The sequence below is a fragment of the Ctenopharyngodon idella genome, chromosome 6, assembly GCF_019924925.1.
Source record: "Ctenopharyngodon idella isolate HZGC_01 chromosome 6, HZGC01, whole genome shotgun sequence".
NCBI lineage: Eukaryota > Metazoa > Chordata > Actinopteri > Cypriniformes > Xenocyprididae > Ctenopharyngodon > Ctenopharyngodon idella.
In genome coordinates this window covers 33,694,942-33,717,274 of record NC_067225.1, presented here as the reverse complement: position 1 = coordinate 33,717,274, position 22,333 = coordinate 33,694,942, and the positions used below count along the sequence as shown (strand labels likewise).

Sequence of the window (22,333 nt, the reverse complement as noted above, 5' to 3'; positions counted from 1 at the left end):
TGGAAACAACATACTTATACTGACCTGTACTTGTTCTTGCTGACAAATGGGCAAAACCTAGGATTAGTGGCAAAGTTTAAAAATTAGCATTTGGGGTAAAGTAATTAGTGTTTAATATGGCAAAAATAGATTTTTGTTGTAAATATCCCTGACAAGATTGTTACACTAAATGACATTTTAGTGGGTGTCTTCTGTAAATCATGGTAAAAATGTATATTTAATTTTTGATCAGAACAACAAACAAATTAAACAGGACCCGTTCTGATGTACTGAAAAACAACAACAATTCAAGGCTGTATTACACTTACTGATTTGATGCTTGAAAACCCTTTTTCATCTTTGACCCATTTATATATATATATATATATATATATATATATATATATATATATATATACACAGTGGGTATGGAAAGTATTCAGACCCCCTTAAATTTTTCAGTCTTTGTTATATTGCAGCCATTTGCTAAAATCATTTAAGTTCATTTTTTTCCTCATTAATGTACACACAGCACCCCATATTGACAGAAAAAACAGAATTGTTGACATTTTTGCAGATTTATTAAAAAAGAAAAACTGAAATATCACATGGTCCTAAGTATTCAGACCCACTGTGTGTATATATATATATATATATATGCTGGAAATATTCCTCAGAGATTTTGCTCCATATTGTCATGATATCATCACACAGTTGATGAAGATTTGTCGGCTGCACATCCATGATGCAAATCTCCCATTCTCAGTTGTCTCCAGAATGTGTCTGTGAAGTTTCAGCTTAAAATACTTCACAGATTAGTTATTATACCATGTTGTAAAGACACATTTCTGAGTGCAGGCAAAAACATGCTGTTTTTGTGCATGTGCCTTTAAATGCAAATGAGCTGCTGCTCCCCGCCCCCTTTCCACATCACAGCCAGTGTTGCCAAGTCTGTGGTTTTCCCGCGGAATTGGGCTACTTTTACACTTTTGCCGCGGGTTGTTTTTCAAGTCCGCGGGTTGAATGAACTCAAAATAACGTGATATTTACCCCCTGGAGTGAGAATTTTACCAGGGAAGCCCCACCAAAAACGCGATTTTAACCGTGGGACCCCCCTGAAATGCGATTTTGCTTGATTTGAGAAGCAATGGAGTACCTCAAGGATGACGTGTTTTTGTAGGCCAACCTGGAAGTTGGCGGCGCACGGGTTCCCTCGATCTAAAGCCAATGCATTTTTCCCATAGACTTTTGGAAAATCACAAAAAATAAGCTCTGTGTTTAACAAAGGGTTATGACACTTACATGTTTTGTCTATCAAGATAATCTTTACAACACTTGTAAAAGAAGAAGAAGCCTAAATAAAGTGGTCAGATATAAAAAGCTAGCAGTAGGCTATAAACGGACTACAGCACACCATGGTCACGGATCAACGTCACCACCAACAAGCTTCCTCAAACTTTATTTAGAAAACAACTTTATTTAAACACATGCTCGCTGATTATGATCTGCGCTGTGTATGAATACTTATCCACTTATCCATGAGAAATGCTGTCCAAATGTCCTGTTTGTCATGATGACGTCTAAAGTCCCCGCCAAAGGAAGTAGTCCCTTTTAGCAATTTGTTAGCAACCGCTGTTTTTCAGGCACAATAAAGGTTTTAAAAACCACAAGCGTGTTATAACTGGTGTGTTTTATGTCATAGATCAAAACGTGAATATATTTAGAGGCTTTGTTAACCACAGACCTTATTTCAGGCGATTTAGCAAAAACCCATTCAAAAAACCCATTGACTTTAGGAAGTGCTAAAATGCTAACTCGCTTCCGGGTTTTGCCTACAAAAACACGTCATCCCCGAGGTACTCTATTGGATGGATTTTGTGAAAACTTGGCAACCTTGATCACAGCTCCTGCCTGCATCAGATACTGTGCCAAATACTAACAAAACATCTGCTTGGTTTTGATTATCATCTATATCGCGACCAGTTCTTCTTCATGAAAGTGTATTATTTCCATGCGTTTTAAAGATATATCAGTTTAAACTTCTAATATATGTTTTTTTTTTTTTTTTTTTTGAGTGCACACATCTGAAGCACACGCACAGAAAGTGCCAAGAGTATTAAACTAACTTCTCTTTCACGTTTTTTGTTGTGCTTAAACTGTCAAGACTCTTACATTCCACAATAAAACATCCCAATCGCTTACCAAACATTCCTGTCGCTACAGCTGCTCCGGCGTCGACAAAATGGCGGACAGTGTTCCACTCCTTCAGGGCGGAGTCTATGCTAATACGGCAGAGCGTGGGCGGGGCTTGCGCAATGCGACATCACATTGCTAAGAAAATGAAAACACTTGTTCTATGAGACTGTTTACGTTTTATGGGGATTAAAAAAAGAAGTGGGTGGATTTTTATCATCACACCCTGCCAGTGTTCAAACACCATGTAAAAGCATAATAGATCCCTTTTAAAGTGTAGTTGAACAGGTTTACCTAATAAAGCTATTTAATAATAAAATATATATATATTTTTTTTTAAAATTTTATCTTAAGCCTATTTCATAACTTTCATTTTTATGTGGTGTTTGATTAGTGTTGATGTTTTTGTACGTTTCAGATGCGTTCAGGATCACAGAGGAGGAATAAAGACTCTCCAGCTGATGGAAACAACAGACTGCATCAATATTTACAGTAAGCACGTGTTACGCTTTCTTCCTCATTGGTTGTTTACTGCTGACTCATTGTGGTTGGTAGTCTGCCAGTGGATTAATCAAACCGCTGATGACTCAATAATCACTTCCCTAAACGCCAGTTCACAAACACTGATGACAGAAGAACAAGAGGAAAGAAATCAGACCGTTTTAGAAACTGAACAAAATATACAATTTATTGCAAATATGTTAATACAGTGATCAGTGTATTCCAGTAATTATAAAATCAGTAGTTGTGATGCTCTTTTCCCTTTATCGTGTTCAGACAGTAGACATGGAAGCAGAACTCTAGTTTCAGAATCACACAATACTTTTGTGGCCCTTTATAAACCGCAGAAGCGTCAGTGATTTTGGCCCCGTTTCTCTTTAACATCATTTCCATCGCCTAAAGGAAACAGATTCCAAGGATTATTTACATTCTTGCCCTCCTCTGACGCATGAATGGGGCGAGTGTTGAGGAGTGGGAGGGGCTACAAGAGTGGCGCTGGAACCTCATCGGTCATTTCCGCCGTCCATCTTCCGGAAGACTTTGGCACCCAACATACGAAATAAATAATAACCCTCCCATTGCTCCCTTCATAGTGAGCATCATGTGCAGGATATGAAGGGCACTTTTCTTCATCTAATGCTCACAAACACGTCTGTGTCATATTTCACATCAAAAGAAAGAAAATTTGTTGCACCATTTTAAGCGTTTGACCCACAAAATCTCATCTAGTTTGATATTATTTGAATTGGAATTGCATTTGGGGTTAAAAAGTCATTCAAATAATGTTGAAATGCAAACAAAAAATATATATAACAGGCTGTTCTTTTGATTTTATAGTGTGAAATGTGAGTTGGACGTGAGACGCATTCAAATACTTCATAATACTGTCATACAAAAATACTAAATACAGGCGTGACGGACGCGTCTCAACTCATTTGTGCTCCGTAAGTCACTTCATCTCTCTGTAATACAATAAATAATCTTATAGAACTGTGGCTCTATGCACATATACAAATAAATACTGTACACGAGAGCGGTGGGCCGCTGCCGCTCACAGGGACACTGGGAAGGTTTATTCGTCTGTACAACAGCATGAATGTGAAAGCAGGTGGAATAAATGCTCATTGTTGCTCCAAACGGAGGCTGGAAGTGAAAAAGAGAAGCACAATTCACAAATCTAACCTGGGAAGCCTGAATGAGATTATTTCCTTCCTCGTTTCAGAGGTTTCCATTCCTGTGCAGGGTTCAGAGAGGGTTCATCGGACACTCCGTGTCTTCAGAAATGAGAATGAAATCGGAACGAAAGTCTGGGGATGAATTGCACTGCTGCTACCGCTTTGATTTGGCCTCCATCGGCCAATCAGACGCTTGGGATCATTCGCTCTTTGAATTCACCTCTGAATGGAGTGGGAGGGGCGCTGGAACCTCATTGGCCGTTTCTGCCGTCCATCTTCCGGAAGACTTTGGCATCCATAATTGAGCTGGACAGACACCGAATGAAGTGAAAACATGATCATACGGAATAAATAACGTCCCATAAACCCTCCCGCCGCTTCATAGGGAGCATCAGGATCACGTTCACCTCCGTGTCTAACTTCCTGAATGAGAACGAAATCGGAAAACCTGCAGAGCAAAAGTCTGGGAATGAATTGCACTGCTACCGCTTTAATCGGGCCTCCATCAGTCAATCGGACGGATCTACGAGACGCAGCAGCAGCCGTGACTCTTAGGATCCTCGTCTTCGATTGGCTGCTTGAATCTCAGCAGGGGCGGGTCTCCGCTGGCCGGTGTGAAGTAAACCGCGCTGCCATTGGACGACACCAGCGGCATGCGCGGGTCCTCGGGACTGGCTTTGGTGGAGCCGTTGCCCATGTGACCGTTGAGGACGGGATGAGGGAGGAGTTTGGCGGCGGCGCGCTGCTTTTTGAGTTCGGACAGCGTCTGCGCACGCTCTTTAGGCTTGGACTCCTCCTGCTCGGGGTCGTGAGGGTCAGGGGTCACGGGGTCACCGTTAGAAGCGGGCGCCGCTGGAGTGGAGATGCAGCCGTTCTGTCGTCCGCCATCCTTCAGGATCCCTTGAGGGCCGTCATCAGGCTGCGTCTACACAAACAGGAAGTCAAAACTAGTGTTCGTTTTGTTAACGAAAACTTTCTCGTCACCCAGTTGACTCCGGACTCACCGAATGGCTGTTTTCCTGATCCGACTCTCGCTCCCGCTCCTCTTCCTCTCTTCCTCCTCTCCATACGATGGCTTCGGTCTGATACTCCTTCCTGCAGAGATTGTGTCTGTCGGACAGACTCGCCCTCCGCACCACTTTCCTACAAACACAAGAGATTATATTAACATTTGAATATATTTAAGAAAGCACATAATTACTTAATAACTACAATAGACCTGGAATCTTTTTAGCGTTCTTATTTCTTTTTCGTTACTCCCTTAAATCCCTTTTAATCTTTAACTACAAATTACCTCTGTAATTCGTCTCATATCTGATGCATCATTGATTCTGTTTATTTCTGTGAAGCTGCTTTGAAACATTCTGTGTGATAATAAAGCTGAAATAATGTGTTGTTGGTGTGCAGTGCTGCTGAGTGTCCAGCAGGTGTCAGCATGTACCCGCGGCTGCCGGCGCTGCTGGTTCGGCGGCACAGTGACGTCTTGTGCTTCAGCTGTGACTTCATGATAATGTCATGCTTGTGCTTCAACTCCAGCAGATGATTCCTGAACTCCTCATCCTCACACAGATCTGAACACACACACACACACACGACTGATTTATTCATGAATTTGTCCTGTTAGAAAAGGATCATGGGATTTCAGATCAGCCTGGCATTAATCCAGTATGTTCTATGAATGTTTTGCTAATGTTCTCATTAAGTTATGAAAACGAGTGTTCTCTGAACGTTCAAAAACGTCCGTTTTTTTTTTTTAAAGATATTTTTTCTTGATTATGTGGAACATTCATACTTCAGAATGCATTCTGAAATCAAAACACTGAAACAAACATTTCCTGTAAAGCAACATTTACTGCGAAAAGCGCTATATAAATAAACCTGAACTGAATTGAAATGGTGTCGTCTTGCGACTTAAAACGGTCACTATGACTACTGACCATAATAAAAATGGCCTTGGAGGACAATATTAATTTTATGGCGACATAAACCTTCATAGATGAGCAGACGCTCAGGAGTCTCCAGCTGGAGCCAGAAAACAAAAACATTCACTCAGAACAATGAATCAGTAGATTTATAATAATAATAATAAAATAAAAATGATAAATTAATGTAATATTGGTCCAGTCTAGACAGATAGTTTTCTACATTGTAGTCACATGAAATCAAAATGGACTATTTTTTATTTAATATTTCAGTGTTTATAATAAATGATTTTTCATTATTGTTTTAAATTCACGTTTCTCATAATCTTGAATCAGAATATCTTCTCCTCCCTCTTGCAGCATCTCTTCTCTTCTCTGATGACGAGGGCGGGGCAACCTGTCACTCACATGAGATCCACCAATAGCAAACCACAACCATCCAATCAATTCCCCACAGACAAAATCAAGCCCCGCCCTACATTTGTTCTTGTTCCACTCGGATATACGTCACATTAGGGGAGAAAAGACTAGCGCAACTTTCCTTTCATTAATACTCTAATCAATATGTGTGTGTGTTAATTGATCTGGTGTAATGAGCAGGACGTCCCATGATCAGGCTGATTATTTAGTGATAATGAGCATCATCTCAGTTCATACCTATGGGCGTCTCCTCCATGTACGTCTTGGCGTTTAGATTGGCACCATGAGAAACCAGCAGCTCTGCCACATGGACCTGCAGAGGAGATCGTCATTGTTTATTATTATTCATTAGCGTTATTATTATTGAGTCTTATTAAGTCATCACCACATGTGTTATATTGTGTGTGGGTTATTATTGTTAACTAAATCTATTGATTTTAGTTAGTTTATTTTTTTAGACAAAATTATAGATAATAAAATTTATAAAACTTGTACCTGTCCCCAGCATGCAGCGGCGTGTAATGGCGTCCAGCCGTCAGAATCCCTCATGTCAGTTCTGGCTCCGCCCTCTAACAGCATCTCTGCGGCCTGGGCGTAACCGTTCGCCGCGGCAACGTGCAGCTGAAAACACACACACACACACACACACACACACACAGATAAACATATAATGACCCTGATGAGAACATCATCAATGTAAAACTCATAGACATATAGAAGCCTGCAAGATCTTATTTACATAACAGTAATAATAATAATTAGACATGCATGTGCAACTACTACAAATGAAACTTTATCATCAGGACCGGCACTAAAATATAATAACGTTTGTATGTGTAGCGTGTCTGGACCGGTCACCCTCACACACACAAAGACCACGAGACCACTCGATGAGATTCAGCACTTTACTCAATCTGTAATAAGAGAAATAATCAGAGGAGCAACGGGGCGACAGCTTCTCCCTCTCTGGCACACAGAGTGATTTGCGGGGAGAAGCGAAAAGCACATGCGTCATCGGCCTCATACACAAGTAGACTGATATTAAACAATAACGGAAATGAACGATATAAATGTAAATAAATTATACTGCTTATAATATATAAATCTCTTGCTTTCTTATATGTCACATTAATATTCTTATTATATTACGATATAATATTGATATATATAATTATTATTTTATATTATACACTATTGTGATATATGGGAGGACCCTAATAAATAAAATAACTAAACCAAACACAGGGTTTCCACAGGGTTTTTAAAATCAAATTTGAGTTTTTTTAAGACATTTTTTAAGACCTGCACAAATAAAATGTATATAGTATGAGTGGAGTAGGGCAATGTCTATAGTTACTGTACAAACATCGTATAAAAAACATTTTTAAAAAACAAAAAAGTTTTATAAAATGATAAACCTCACATTTCTGCCTTTAAACCATATTTTTTAAGAAAATTATAAATGATAAATGATTATATTTATATTAATAGTAGTAGTAATAATAATAATAATTTTTATTTTTTAAAAATTACAAAGCTCAAGGTCACTAATAATGACAAATATTATTAAAGATTTTGTAATCATATTGTGTAGTTGTGCTTGGAGCCGATTGTTTTATTTGTGATAATCATGTGCGACATAATTTTTGTCCAGGCTGTCATACTTGTGAACATAAGAGAGAACCAACCAAACATTAATAACAGATTATGTTTTTGCATAGTAAAATAAAACCTGTATCTGCAGTTTGACTTTTTTGCCAAATAATTTTGTCAGATAAATACCTTAACCAAGTTTAGTGTATTGTTCTTCCTTCATATTTAAAATGTTTAAAAAATATAAAATATTTCCTTATATTTTGATGGTTTAATCAAACTTGTAGGGTCATTTAAAACAAATATTCCATCCAGATGTCACTTTTGACCACAAGTTTTATTATATATATATATATATATATACACACACACACACACACACAGTATCTCACAGAAGTGAGTACACCCCTCACATTTTTGTAAATATTTTATTATATCTTTTCATGTGACAACACTGAAGAAATGACACTTTGCTACAATGTAAAGTAGTGAGTGTACAGCTTGTATAACAGTGTAAATTTGCTGTCCCCTCAAAATAACTCAACACACAGCCATTAATGTCTAAACCGCTGGCCACAAAAGTGAGTACACCCCTAAGTGAAAATGTCCAAATTGGGCCCAATTAGCCATTTTCTCTCCCCAGTGTCATGTGACTCGTTAGTGTTACAAGGTCTCAGGTGTGAATGTGTTAAATTTGGTGTTATCGCTCTCACTCTCTCATACTGGTCACTGGAAGTTCAACATGGCACCTCATGGCAAAGAACCCTCTGAGGATCTGAAAAAAAGAATTGTTGCTCTACATAAAGATGGTGTAGGCTATAAGAAGATTGCCAAGATACTGAAACTGAGCTGCAGCACGGTGGCCAAGACAATACAGCGGTTTAACAAGACAGGTCAGAACAGGCCTCGCCATTGTCGACTAAAGAAGTTGAGTGCACGTGCTCAGCGTCATATCCAGAGGTTGTGTTGGGAAATAGACGTATGATTCATTGAGGGAACCATGAATGAGCAGAGCATGATCCCCTCCCTTCAGAGACTGGGCCACAGGGCAGTATTCCAACATGATAACCACCCCAAACACACCTCCAAGACAACCACTGCCTTGCTAAAGAAGCTGAGGGTACCTAAACCCTATTGAGCATCTGTGGGGCATCCTCAAACAGAAGGTGGAGGAGCACAAGGTCTCTAACATCCACCAGCTCCGTGATGTCGCCATGGAGGAGTGGAAGAGGACTCCAGAGGAAACCTGTGAAGCTCTGGTGAACTCCATGCCCAAGAGGGTTAAGGCAGTGCTGGAAAATAATGGTGGCCACACAAAATATTGACACTTTGGGCCCAATTTGGACATTTTCACTTAGGGGTGTACTCACTTTTGTGGCCAGCGGTTTAGACATTAATGGCTGTGTGTTGAGTTATTTTGAGGGGACAGCAAATTTACACTGTTATACAAGCTATACACTCACTACTTCACATTGTAGCAAAGTGTCATTTTTTCAGTGTTGTCACATGAAAAGATATAATAAAATATTTACAAAAATGTGAGGGGTGTACTCACTTCTGTGAGATACTGTATATATATATATAGACCTTATTATATTAATTGTGTACAATTTTAGCTTCTTGTCAGTTGACTGGTTTACAAAACTATGTATGCACTGTAAAAATATGGGTTGATTAAAATAGAGATGCAGCATATGAAATAAACACCATGTTAAAATTCAAATTAACATGCAGCGCTCACATTTATTTCATTAAGTCATCGCCTTTTGAAGTTAATCATCACATTAAGCCGTATCGCGATTCCCGTTTTCTGTCCCCAAATTTAAGACCTCTCATACCAATTAGGATATTTAAGACTTCTGATGTGCCTTCATCTCTGTCTCTACTGAAATCTTCAGCTCAGCAGGGTTTGATGTTCATTCTAGTTTATCTCATTTGTTTTCTTCCATTCAGCATCATCACAAACACACGAACGCTCAGCCAGAGACACATGCAGCGTGTGAAAGGATGTTTAATGTGTTGCTGATTCAATGTTTCTGTAAAAACGTCTGATATCTGTCATTATACTGCTGAATGATGAACAGACACCAGAGCAGTGAATCAGTGCGTTACCCCTAAACACCTGATGGCGAGAAGAAGGAGGAGAAAAATATACACAATGTGTGTGTGTGTGTGTATGTGTGTGTGTGTGTGTACCAGCGTGGCTCCCTGGGAGTCGTGGTGGTTGACGTCGGCTCCATCCTGCAGGAGTTTCTGGATATCTCCCAGCATCCTCCTCTCCACCGCTGCTCTTGTCTCATTGATCATCTCCTGTGTGATGCCTGTCATGTACACAATGATTGGACAATACAGCTGTCAATCAAACAGGGAGTGGGAAGAGGCTCACAAATCATCAAATACTGGAAAACAAAGGATTTAAACTTCACAACCTCAAAATGAATCTTTTGTGTAAATTACATTTGCTCAGTTCCTCGTAACTCACTGTTAGATTTTAATGATGTCATTTCCATTCTGTTCGTTGTTCGCGTCATAATCAGAATGGAAAAATCCAATCTTTCCAAATCTCATCTCATCATTTAATGAGATCTGAACTATAAAACACACAGATCTCATCCTGGATTCTGATCCTCAATCCTCATATAAATAAACGTCTGATGACATCACGCCTCACCTCGGTTGGCCATGGCGGTCTCGATGATGTCGAGCGTGGGGTCGTCCTCACAGAGGTCATAGGGCATGTTACCGTCTGAGTTCACTGCTAAGAGGTCAGCGCCGCTGCGGAGAGACAGACTAACTGTGTCAAAGACTAACACAAACCCTGAGAGAAAACATATATACACTATACACAAAAGTCAGGGTGTTTTTAAAGAAATTAATACTTTTATTCAGAAAGAATCCTGAAAAATAAAATGTATGATGTTTTCCACAAAAATATTAACTGTTTTCAACATTGATAATAATCATAAATGTTTCTTGAGCAGCAAATCATCATATCAGAATGATTTCTGAAGGATCATGTGACACTGAAGACTGGAGTAATGATGCTGAAAATTCAGCTTTGATCACTGGATATAAATTACACTTTACTATATATTCACATAGAAAACAGCTGATTTACATTGTAAAAATATTTCACAATTTTACTGTATCACTGCATTTTTATTTTGTATATGTATGTATGGGGGGAGGACATATGTATATATAGCATTTCACTCACTTCTGGGGTTTAATTAGTCCCTAAACTACAGCTCAACACACACACACACACACACACTCACTGCTGGATGAGGATCTTGACGAGGCCCGTGTGTCCGCAGGTCGCTGCAGCATGAAGCGGCGTCCAGAGCTCATTGTCCTGAGCGTTGACCGTCGCTCCGTGAGCCAACAGGATCCGCACCATATCCTCATAGTTATCAATGCAACACTGAGACAGACGAGAGAAAGAAGAGAACTTGATCAAACACGCCTAGCAATAACATTCATCGACCGTCACGAGGTGCATCATTGAATGTTTGTAAGCACTGCTGAAGCAGGAACATGTGATGAGAAGGTCATGATGCTTCTCCTTCACTGTACACTACAGCGCAAACATTTAAATATATAAATAAATGGTGATTTTGTAAAGAAATTCATAATGAAAATAAAAGACAGTCCTGTTGATAAAAAAACAGTATATTAGGTATGTTTTGAAGCATGGCAGCTGGTTTAAGCTGGTCCTGAGCTGGAGTTTGTTGCTTAAAACCAGCACTTGACCAGCTCAGGACCAGCTCAGGACCAGCTGCCATGCTTCAAAACATACCTAACCAGTATATGCTGGTTTTTCAACAAGGTCAAAAACAAAAGCAGAAAAACAATGTGATTTTCCAGCTCCAGTTCAAACGTCTGTGTGTGAGAGTTTGTTAGTGTATGTGCGTGCGCGTGTGTGTGTTTGTGTGTGAGTGGGTGTGTTTCTGTGTGTCAGTGTGAGTGAGTGTGTGTCTGTTTGTGTGAGTTAGAAGTGTGTGTATGTGAGTGTGTGTGTGTGTGTGTGTGTGTGAGTGAGTGGGTGTGTGTTTGTGTGAGTTAGAGTGTGTGTGTGTGCGTGTGTGTGAATGTGCATGCTTGTGAATGCATGTGTTTGCGATAGTGTGTGTTTGTGTGTGTGTGTGAGAGAGCGCAAGTGTGTATGTGTGCATGTGTGTGTGTGCAAGTGAGTGTGTGAGAGTGTGAGAGAGAGTGCAAGTGCATATGTGTGCGAGTGAGCGTGTGTGTGCGAGTGTGTGTGAGAGCGCAAGTGCATGTGTGTGTTTGAGTGAGAGCGTCTGTGTGAGTGTGTGTATGTGTGAGAGAGTGTGTGTGCAAGTGAGTTTGTGTGCGAGTGAGTGTGTGTGCGTGAGTGTATGTGCATGTGTACGAGTGTGTGTGAGAGTGCAAGTGCATGTGTGTGTTTGAGTGAGAGCGTGTGCGAGTGTGCATGTGTGTGTGCGTGCGAGTGAGAGTGTCTGTGTGTGAGTGAGAGTGTGTGTGTGAGTGAGAGTGTGTGTGCAAGTGAGTTTGTGTGAGAGTGAGTGTGTGTGTGTGAGAGAGTGCAAGTGCGTACGTGTGCATGTGTGTGTGTGTGTGTGTGTGTCTGAGAGTGTGTGTGCGAGTGAGTGTGTGTGTGCGAGTGAGAGCGCAAGTGCGAGTGTGTGTTTGAGTGAAAGCAAGCATGTACGAGTGAGTGTGCATGTGTGTGTGTGTGTGTGCATGCGAGTGAGAGCGTGTGTGTGTGAGTGTGTGTGTGTGTGAGGGCAAGTGAGAGTGTGCCAGTGAGTGTGTGAGTGAGCGTGTATGTGTGTGTGCACAAGTGAGAACGTGTGTGTGTCTATGTGTGAGAGTAAGTGTGTGTGTGTGTGTGTGTGTGTGTGTGTGTGTGTGTGTGTTGGGTGGGGATGGAATTTTCCTGTAGGTTTCAGGATGTAATGTTCTGTTATCAACACACCAACAGAATCAGTTCAGTGAGTTTGTTTTGGTTTAGCTGCCTAGAAATTAATGTGATGATGATGATGATGATCTTTCTGAAAACTAGACATACATATATTTTTTTAAGTGAGTGATATTGTAAAGATCATCATGAGGTTATGGAGTTCAAATATTGCTTTAATGAAGCTGCAAAACCTTATAAATGCACAGTAAACATCAAAGTTAAGAACGAAGAAGGAGTATCGGAAAGGGAGTGTGGAGAAACTGAATCATTTTGTGATACACTCACTGCAAATTCTTTTTTCGTTTTTTCCTTATGGGTAAAAAGTTGGAAATACCTTTGCAGTGATATACTGTTAACAAACATCCCGACGCCACAAACACTGACCAGAGCGACGTTTGAATGTGCGACGATGAATATGTACATATATCAGGGGTTTGTCTCTCTGAGCACTAGTAATAGTGATGCTTGACTTAAACACTCAACTTCCTCAGATGGTGTGAGAGATAAATTCAACATTTAAAAACACAACAAACACGCATTCAAAACCAGACCGGCATGAAACCAACACATTACACATAAACCGCTGTGACCAGCGTCACTTCAAAGCCCAAAAATGACGCAGCGAAGAAAGGAGAGATGATTACAGGAGCTCAGACCGAGCGCTGGTGTGTGTTCGCTTTCAAGCTTTTATTGCAATAAGCATCAGAAAATACCTTCAGATCAAACAGTTACGCAACAGAATCAGATAAAGAGGATTTGTTTACTAGCAGTGAGCCTGTGAAGATACAACGCTCTGAAACAAACACACACCACCGTCTGTTTGCCTGCCGTTTAATCCGGTCGATCCACCCTGGAGGAAGACTGTGAGGGATTCTGGGAGAGAAATGCACTGAAAGAGGGAAAACCGAGGGTGCAGACGAACACAAAGAGAGTCTTTCATCACCGCTGAACACCCACAGACAGAGAGACAGACAGACAGACAGAGAGACAGACAGCTGGACTCCAGTACAGCACTGGAAACAGTCACATACAATCAACATATTTACATGCACAGGCTGCACAATTAATCTAATGAATAATGAGTACGATTACAGCTGCTGGAACTAATTAATCATGAGACGTGGACTGCATTTCTGCTGCAGCACAGCAACCTGATTCTGCGCAGTTCAGCACTGCATGCTATAAGAGCCTGTTCACGCCACAGAATAAAACATTAAAAAGGTCATTATTTTTTATCTGGGAGAACTGCAATTTTTTTTGCTTGTAATTCTGACTTTATTTCTCACAATTGCTAGATATAAACTGACAATTGTGAGTTATAAAGTCCGAATTGTGAAAAATAAAGACAGAATTTGCAAGAAAAATAGTCAGAATCGCAAGTTTATATGTAGCCAATATAAAACTAGCAATTGCTATTAAAAAAGTCAGAATTATAAGTTAAACTTGGAATTACAAAAATAAAGTCAGAATTGCGAGTTTATAATTCGCAATTCTTTCTGACTTTTTTCCTTGTAATTCTGACTTTTTATTACAATTGCGAGTTATAAAGTCCGAACTGCGAGATATAAACTCGAAATTCAAAGAAAAGTCAGAATTACAAGTTAAACTCAGAATTGCAAAAATAAAGTCAGAATTGCGAGTTTATATCTTGCAATATAAAACTTGCAATTGCAATTAAAAAAGTCAAAATTGTGAGTTTACAATTCCTTGTCATTCTGACTTTATTTCTCGCAATTGCTAGATATAAACTGACAACTGAGTTATAAAGTCCAAATTGTGAATAAAGACAGAATTGTGAATTAAACTTGGAATTGCAAAAATATAGTCAGAATTTTGAGTTTAAATCTCACAATATAAAACTTGCAATTGTGACTAAAAAAGTTTATAATTCACAATTCTGACATTTTTTCCTTGTAATTCTGACCTTGAAATTTCTAATAATCGCTAGATATAAACTGACAATTATGAGTTATAAAGTCAGAAATGTGAAAAATAAAGACAGAATTGCGAGAAAAAAGTCAGAATTGCAAGTTTATAATTCGACTTTTTTCCTTGTAATTCTAATTTTTTATCACAATTGCGAATTATAAAGTCCAAGCTGTGAGATATAAACTCGCAATTCAAAGAAAAAAGTCAGAATTACGAGTTAAACTTGGAATTGCAAAAATAAAGTCAGAATTGTGAGTTTATAATTTGCAATTCTGACTTTTTTCTTTGTAATTCTGACTTTATTTCTCACAATTGCCAAATATAAAGTTACAACTGTGAGTTATAAAGTCCAAATTGTGAAAAATAAAGACAGAATTGCAAGAAAAATAGCCAGAATTGCAATATCTCCTAATATAAAACTTTTTTCCTTGCAATTCTGATTTTTTATTACAATTGCGAGTTATAAAGTCCAAACTGTGAGATATAAACAAAGTCAGAACTGCAAGTTAAACTTGGAATTGCAAAAAAAAAAAAAAAGTTTATAATTGACAATTTTTACTTTTTTTTCACAATTGCTAGATATAAACTGACAATTGTTATAAAGTCCGAATTGAGAAAAATAAACTCAGAATTGCAGGTTTATATCTTTCGTAATTCGGACTTTTTATCACAATTGCGAGTTATAAAGGCCGAACTGTGAGACAGATATAAACTCGCAATTCAAAGGAAATTGTGGCATAAAAAGTTAAAATTAGCTTTATTATTTTTTATTCCATGGCGAAAACAAACTTCAGCAGAACACTACGAGATCTGAGTGAGATCTGAAAATAAATATCCATCTCTTTACTGTGAAGTTGAGTAAAAAGGTTTATTCAGTGATAATGAACATCATCACTCACGTCTAATCGTGTGTGTGTGTGTGTGTGTGTGTGTGAGAGAGTGTGTGTTCACCTGGTGCAGGGCCGTCAGACCGTCTTCATTACACAGATCAGGACTCACGTTGTTCTTCAGTAGATATCGCACTGTGAGGAGAAACACAGAGACATAAAGACATTTATTATGTCCCTTCATATTAATATTCACATCAATCACACACAACCGTCTGTCTTAAACCTCATGTAGTGCATTTTTTACATTTTATTTTTTCACTTAATGTTTATTTTGTTAATATATTAAAAATATTTTTTGCTTTCACTTTAATTTTACATAAAGTTTGTCTTTTTGTCACTTTTATTTTATTTCAAGTAATGATTTTTTTTATGATTTTAGTTTTAGTTTATAACTAAACAATAACTGCACTAATCACACTGCTGAAAGCATCATGCTCTTAATGGTGTGTGTTTGTCTGCGAGTGTGTGCGTGTGTGTGTGTGTGTGTGTGTGTGTGTGTGTGTGTGTGTGTGAAGTGCACTCAGGTCTTTTCTCCCTGTTCTAGCGTTCATCCCCTTTAATCTGCCTCTCAAACACACACTACTTGCTATTAATGGACGGCTATATTTGACACGAACAGACAAGAGAAGCTGATTTAACAAGAAACAAGGACAGAGAGAGACGGAGAGGGTTCAGGCTGTGAGCGTCTCTCGTGTGCAGACGCATTAGTTCATGTGTTTCATTTCTCTATATAATAAAATTATTTATACTCTAAAGGATGGATTGAACCCTGTTAAACGCAGATAAACACATTTACATTCACACAATTTCACATTCGGTTTTGTCTTGGTTTCCGTGCCGTGTTTACAGTCTAATTCCTAACACACACACACACACACTCGTGTTCATTCTCCGCCCACAGAAGACGAGGAGAAAGATTTCCTTGGTGTGGCGGCTGCATTCCGGCACAGGGAGGAGGCCGCAGACGCTTCCAGAAAGATAAAACCAGCTTCAATAAACAGGGAGACAGGAAGTGCAGAACCACACCCGCCGCCCTCGTCTTATCAGCTCATGGAGATGCTGCAGCGGATGATGATGATGATGATGAGGGTCAGCGATCTGAACGGGCAGATTCCAGGACGCCTGCGTGTGGATTTGTGTCAGGACCTCTAGTGGGCTTTAATGAGCACAAGAAATGACTTGCACATTCATGCACAAATCACACATGCCTCACTACTGCTCTATCCATTCTGTTATAGTTTTTTTTATTAAAAATATTAATAATTTTTTTTTTCTGTTTTCATTTTAAATTTAAAGTTTTAGTAATTTGGCGTTTTTGTCATTTTTTTTATTTTTTATTATTTATTCATTTAGTTTTTATTAATTTTTGTCAGTTTTGTTATTTTAGTACATCGAGTTAAACTAAATGTAAATGAGAAATAAAATAATAAGTAACAGCATTTTTTCCCGGTTTTAGTCACCAATAACTCCTCTAATACAGACTCCGTTCAGTGTCTCCACATGTGAACATGAGCCCAGATGCGACAGCAGAGAGAGATAATTACAGTAATCTCTGCAGGACGAGCGCAAGCACTGAGTTTATTTGCTCGTTGTCGTGTAGAGAGTCGATAAGCTGTTGAAATAATTTTCTGTCTTTACTAAACACATCATTGATCAGCGGCATTTAATCAACAACAGACACAGATGAACGACGTCTCTCCAACACCGTACACTTTCAGCATTTACTGGCACTTATTTTAATATGTCATTTAAATAAAGTGGATATAAAAAGTCTACACACTGCTGTTAAAACAGCTGGACTTGTAAAAATTACAACCTATGCAAAGCCACAAAATAATAAATGTGCATTTTTAAATCATTTTTTTTTTATTTTTGCACTTTGTTTTTTTTTTTTTTTTTAAATTTAAAGTTTTAGTCATTTTGTTGTGTTTTTGTCATTTTTATTTGTTATCTTCTGTTTTTTTTATATATATATCCATAGTGTTTATTCATTTTTGTCAGTTTTAGTTATTTAAACTCACGTCAAAATGAGAAATGTTGGCTGAAATAAAAAATGTTTTTTATATTTTATTTTATTTCAGTTTGCATGTTTAATGTAAAAAATACAACCAATGCAAAGCCACTGAAAAAAAATAATAAATGTGCATTTTTAAATAATTTTGTTTATTTTAATTTTTTTTTGAAAATTTTAAATTGTTCTTATTTTAAATTTATTTAAAGTTTTAGTAATTTTGTCATGTTTTTGTCATTTTTATTTATCTTCTCTTCTCTTTTTTTTTTTTTTAATTTATCCATATAGTTTTTATTAATTTTTGTCAGTTTTAGTTTTTTAATTAAGTCAAAATTAGAAATGTTAACTGAAATAAAAATACGTTTTTTTATATTTTATTTTATTTCAGTTTGCACGTTTAATGTAAAAACGCAATGCAAAGCCACTGAAAAAAATAATAAATTTGCATTTTTTAAATAATTTTTTATTTTTATTTTATATTTGTACTTAAATAAAATACAAAAAATAAAACTGCAAAGAATAATAATTAAATAAGCCATAAAAATGTAAATAAATAATTTCAAAATAAAAGCAATCAAAATAAAACACTTACTGAAAAGATGAAATATTTTATATTTGTTTACCTGCATGTCATGTGACCCATATTAGCGAACCACAAACATGTGAATGTGTCGTTAAATGATTTAAATATTAAAGTAAATCTTCGGCTGACGGAAACGTCACTTTGTTACTTTGATTTTGTTATTGATCGTTTACTTCAATAACTCAGATGCTTCAACAGGCAAAATTAATATTTAATGTGTTAAATATAATATTCATTCTCGGACATTAATATGCAGGCAGTCAGTTTGATAATGAGCCGTCCTGATCTGATGATCAGTCAGTAAATGAGCTTCGTTACGCAGATGATAATGACATGATGATAACGATGGTGGCAGTATATTCAGATTAAAGCTCATCACGCCAGCGTCTGATATGAATTAATGGATCAATAACGATCAGTGAGGGGATCTGACAGCTTCAGAGCAGCCGGGTCTAAATCGGGCATGGTTAATTAGCCATATTTTGTCGTTTAATAAAGCTGTGAGTCACTCGCAGCGGATAGTGAGATGAAAGCTTCGGCACTGGCCTGAATCAGCAGCGGATTTACTCATATCTGATCTTGCTTCAATCGCTGTTTCCATCCATCTATTTTTATGCAAAATTTGGGGATAAAAATGCAGTCGAGGCGGATATATTTTTTACCTGATAAGAACATAAGACATGCATAAACTATGATGGAAACTCGTTTACTGAATAAATCCCTCAAAACACTGATGTGACTGCCTCAGCAGAGGCTGTGATTGGATAACTAGAGTATCCAGCGGACCAATCGCATCGCAGCATCTCAAATGTTGGTTTGGTGGTTCTGAAAGCGTCTCACACGATTGTGTTCCCAAACACCAGCATCCGAACGCGGATGGAGGAAAAAAAGAGCCCGACTGCAGCAACTTACATTTTTATTACTGATATTTTGCACCAGTTTCTATAGAAACTTGTTTCTGACATGGAATAAAAAAGGTAATTGCGTGTTTATACCTCGCAATTCTTGTTTGCAATAGCGTGTTTGCAATAGCGTGGTTCTGATGACGCGCGAAATTCAGCTGGAGGGCAGGAAGTAAAGAAACAAAATGGAAGACATAGAGGAAAGTCCGTATTGTAGCGATTTAGACACTATATTAAAAGATAGATATAAACAGAAAATCACCACATATGTTGGACGTGATCCTTATGTTATGAAGAGGAGTGATTTTTCTGCTGAATTGAAAGATTTTCCTGCCATCGAGGCGGTAGATATGGAGAGTGTGAAGCTGCCGTCACGCCGTGTTTATTTTGGTCTGGTTTGTTTATATCGTGCTGCCTTTCTGCTAGTATTTTCTGTCGTGATTGTGAAAAATGTCGCCATTGTAGGTCATTCATGCTGAATCGAGAATTGCAACAGGAGCTCACATCATCGTTCAGGGAAAAAACTGGATGGTGTAATACAATTTTTTCTTTTTCTACTTGTAAAAACGCTGGGAAGCAGGTTGAGGAGGTGACGGGAAGACGCCGTATAGCATGTCACTGATTAATAAATTAAATCACATTGCTGAGTGTTTTTGAAAGTTTTGTATTTTGTTTGGTTTAATAATTAACATTACATTTGCGAGTATGACTGTCACTCGGCTTGTGAATGAGCATAACTTGCACGCAGCCACTTCAAAACTGTTCACAAGCTTCTATGGGTTTGATTTTGGTTGTCATTTGTTGAAATAAATACAAAAAATATGTGTGTCGGTGTCTGCTCGCTGAATGTGACCCTCCGATTCTCCTCCGTGGCCATATGGGAAAGTGACAACAATAAAACTACAGTTACATTTACACCCTTCCAACAAAGAAATGGATCGACTTCTGTCAGCTTGTTGAACACATTCATTTATTTGGACATTTTACATCATATGATGTCTGAAGAAGCAGCGCGTGACACTGTTTTCACGGTAAACAGATCAACATTGTGAACGAAATTCTACAAAAACCCAAATGATCATGCAAAGGGATAAAATATCTTCTCTTCCCTGCAAATGATACCATGAAGAATGTGAATATTTAACCAAGTCAAAAACAAAAAAGGTAAGCAGGTATCTGTATTAATTTCAGTATCAGCAGACGCAAAACGCTATTAAAGGCAACAACTTTTAAGTTAAAAAAACGATAAAAGTCGCATAAATGATAAAAGCTCCTTGTGATTTCTCGGTTTTATAGATTTGAGCAACCATAAACGACACAAAACATTAGAATTTTGAGTGTGCGATAGCGATTCCTATATAGAAAAATCACTTCCTGCCCTCCAGACGCATGTCGCGCCACAGCAATGACGTCATGTGCAAACAACCTATTGTCAGAATTGTGAGATAAAAAGTCACATCTTTATTCCATAAATTTCCCAGGAAGAGACGATTTTGTTGATAACCACTTTATCATTTATAATACATTATTATAGACCAATACAAACCATTTTATCATATATATACTAGGGCTGGGTACTGACACAATTTTCACGATTCGATTCGATTTCTATTCACATGCTTGCGATTCGATATCGATACTGATTATTTTGGGTGTAGTATATCAGTTACAGTACATGGCAAATTTTCTAGAGGCAACAAATCTCTCAACTAATGCTGTAAACTACACATGGGAGTCAGTTGGTACTGATAATAATGAAGGTTAAAATTAACTTATTTGTATACAAACACTTAAATTACATTCAATTATGTTTTTTATAATAAATAAAGTTTAGAATTACATAATCATATTTCTACTCCAATTCATTTTTTTTTTGTTCTGTTTTTTTAATCGTGGTTGTCATAACTGATTAACTCAAACATGCATTAAATATTGAAGAACATTACAATGAATATGTAACAGTGCATAGCTATATTTATCAGAATGCTGCTCTCTAGAGTTCACTTTTCTAGCTCACTAATGAGTTTATGGTCACTGAATATGTTTTTCTGAGGTAAATGTGACGTTACGTGACATTGTTTACAAGCTGTTTTATTGACGTCTTTCCAAAGTTGAAACACTGATTGAGCTATTACACGAAACATGATACGGATTTTGGTAAGTTGTACTGTATATTTTAACATACCTTCAGATGTTCATTCATGTTTATTTCGCAATGTAACTGGTATTAAAGCGGAGGAGAGGATGTTCACATGCGCTCTGTGCTGCCGCTTCTCTATAACTGAGGCGCTAAAGTGAGCTGTCACGCCACATTAAACAGCACCAAAACGGTATTTATTTTTTGAATCTCATAATAAGATGGACGTCATTTGAAATCTGAGACTTTGCTTCATATCAAAAGTAACAAAGCACAAAGATTATTGTGATTTATTGGATGGGGGGCGCGCTACATGTTCTGTTCATTCATCAACTGAAAACAGACTAGACTAATCGATTCTTAAGATTTAAGAATCGATAGCGGTAGTATATAAAATAAATAACTTTTCGCAATTCTGATTTTTTTTCTGAGATATAAATCAGAATGAGAATCTCAGAATTGTGAGATTTAAACTTGCAATTGCGAGAAAGAAAGTCAGAATTGTCTTTTATATTTTTTAGGGATGCCTTTATGACAATTTTGGCCGATACCGATAACCGATAATTCTTTATATTTGAAAGCCGATAACCGATATATTGGCAGATAAATCTAAATCCAAATTTTTATATAATTTTTGAGAGCCTGATTACAAAATCAAAAGTCTCACCATTAAAACCCATGTCCCAAACACACAATTATAATGTTTTCATTATAATTTTATGTAGCTTATATGACAGACTTGTGATGTACTTAACCGTATTTTCCTTTTTGAAGTGATTTCAATCATATTTCATGCAATTCATAACCATCATGATGAACAGTGCGCATTCGAAGCGTCTCAGCTGAAGGAAATTATCCATTATTTATCGGCTTTAATATATCTGCCAAATTTTTCTATCTGGCCGATAATGATAACATTAAAAATGAACATATATTGTCTGATACCGATATCATATGGTGGCCGATATATCATGCATCCCTAATATTTTTATTCTATGGTGTAAACAAGCTTCCATAAATTTCCCAGGAAGTGATGATTTTGTTCTCTTGAACACAGGATGGTTTTATATGCAAGTGTTTTATCCAATTTTCCAATTCTAAATTCGCAACTTAGCGACTGTAAACAGCGTTTGGTTTGTTTTCACAAACCGCC

General features: G+C 37.6%; 1 protein-coding gene across 1 annotated transcript in view; it reads right to left on the bottom strand.

The window, feature by feature from the left end:
* Window positions 1-2,832: 2,832 nt before the first annotated feature.
* ppp1r16b (protein phosphatase 1, regulatory subunit 16B) overlaps window positions 2,833-22,333 on the bottom strand; it is a 50,999-nt gene continuing 31,498 nt past the window's right edge. Inside the window, exons 3-11 of the mRNA XM_051896190.1 lie at window positions 15,609-15,679; window positions 11,062-11,207; window positions 10,455-10,558; window positions 9,980-10,104; window positions 6,686-6,811; window positions 6,428-6,503; window positions 5,290-5,419; window positions 4,853-4,991; window positions 2,833-4,773 (exon numbers count right to left, since the gene is read on the bottom strand). Coding sequence (XP_051752150.1) covers window positions 4,372-4,773; window positions 4,853-4,991; window positions 5,290-5,419; window positions 6,428-6,503; window positions 6,686-6,811; window positions 9,980-10,104; window positions 10,455-10,558; window positions 11,062-11,207; window positions 15,609-15,679 — 1,319 coding nt within the window. The 3' untranslated portion in view covers window positions 2,833-4,371. The remainder of the gene's footprint in view (window positions 4,774-4,852; window positions 4,992-5,289; window positions 5,420-6,427; window positions 6,504-6,685; window positions 6,812-9,979; window positions 10,105-10,454; window positions 10,559-11,061; window positions 11,208-15,608; window positions 15,680-22,333) is intronic.